Here is a 1,473-nt window from a genome sequence, read left to right on the forward strand (position 1 = left end):
AAAAAAAAAAAAAAAAAAAAAAAATGACAGCTCTGGGGCTGGGGCTGGGGCTGGGGCTGCGGCTGAGGCTGGAACTGCAAACCCCGGAGCCTATTTTGAATCCCAGAAATCTTTACCTCTGCACTCCTTAGTCTCTTTTTCATAATAGGTTCTTGCTGGACACTCCTCCAAGCACAGTCCATCATAGAGGACCCAGGAACTCTCACGACAGAGCTCGCAGTCGTCGACTTTGGGGCCACTGCACTCCAGACAGTCTTTATGGCAGGGAACACAGTGGCGCGAGTCTGCATAGAAGCCACGGGGACAGGACTGGTGGCACATATCATCATGCAGGAAGAACTCAGGCATGCACTCTGGGGAAAGGAGGAAGCAGCAAGTTATCCCCGGGGGACAGGAGAAAGGAATTCATTGTCCGCCGTGGGCCAGCTCCTCCCTCAGCACTTTGGTTGATTTGACCTGAGAGTACCCCAGCCCTTTCCCCACCTGCCAGGGCAGAGATTTGATGTCTAACAAGCCCTGCCTTGGGAGGAGGAGGTCACACATGGTGACCATATTAGATGGTGCTGGACTTACGCACTGAAATGGTCTGCCCTTTGGAGGTGCAAAAAATTGCAACGCTGCAAAAGACAAGGATGGCTGAGAGGCTGGCGGTATTGTTTGAAAACCCTGAAGAGCATTAACAGATTTAAAAAATGTATCGGGAACTTCACACTCTGTTCGATACAGGAAGCAGTTTAGGAATGGTTGGATTAGTTAACTTTTCATTCATTGATCAGGTACCACAATGAATACAGGATTAATCGGTGTGAAGAATACATTGCGGGTTTATTTTATTTGTGTTCGTTTTCTTACTTTGGGGGGAATCCTGGAAAACACTTGAGGTCACACCAAGAGAATACTTTGGATAGGACAGCACCAGTTAAATGAGTCTGTCTTATTCTGGAGAGAAAATTGAACAGCTTTTTTTGGGGAGATAATTCCTGAGGGAAAAAAACAACAAAACCTGTTCGTAGCCAGAGCGGTCATCTCAGTCACAGTTGCCCAAAGTGTTCTTTCTTATCCTTTTTAACAATTGTAGTTTTCTAGCTACCTCTGTGTTTTGTGGCTTACTATCTATCAGTCTATAAGATTTTGTGTTCAAAAAGATGGGAACGGCTGGGCATGGTGGCTCACGCTTGTAATCCCAGCACTTTGGGAGGCCGAGGCCGGCGGATCACCTAATGTCAGGAGTTCAAGACCAGCCCGACCAACATGGAGAAACCGCATCTCTACTAAACATGCAAAATTAGCTGGGTGTGGTGGCACATGCCTGTAATCCCAGCTACTCTGGAGGCTGAGGCAGGACAATCGCTTAAACATGGGAGGCAGAGATTGCAGTGATCGCAGTGATTGCGCCATTGCACTTCCTTAATCTCATAACAGCAGCCTCTCAGCGGTCGGTCAAGCTAAATCCATTAGCTTATATCTGACTTG

At 47.4% G+C, this 1,473-nt stretch overlaps 1 protein-coding gene across 1 annotated transcript in view; it reads right to left on the bottom strand.

Annotated features, from left to right (window-relative positions):
* Window positions 1-1,473, bottom strand: part of PCSK5 (proprotein convertase subtilisin/kexin type 5) — a gene marked incomplete at its 5' end in the record, with an annotated part of 476,836 nt that overhangs the window by 35,400 nt on the left and 439,963 nt on the right. The window contains one exon of the mRNA XM_011947042.1: window positions 117-394. Within this exon, the coding sequence (XP_011802432.1) occupies window positions 117-394 (278 nt within the window). The remainder of the gene's footprint in view (window positions 1-116; window positions 395-1,473) is intronic.

This window comes from Colobus angolensis, unplaced genomic scaffold (genome assembly GCF_000951035.1).
Source record: "Colobus angolensis palliatus isolate OR3802 unplaced genomic scaffold, Cang.pa_1.0 Scaffold257, whole genome shotgun sequence".
NCBI classification, from domain to species: domain Eukaryota; kingdom Metazoa; phylum Chordata; class Mammalia; order Primates; family Cercopithecidae; genus Colobus; species Colobus angolensis.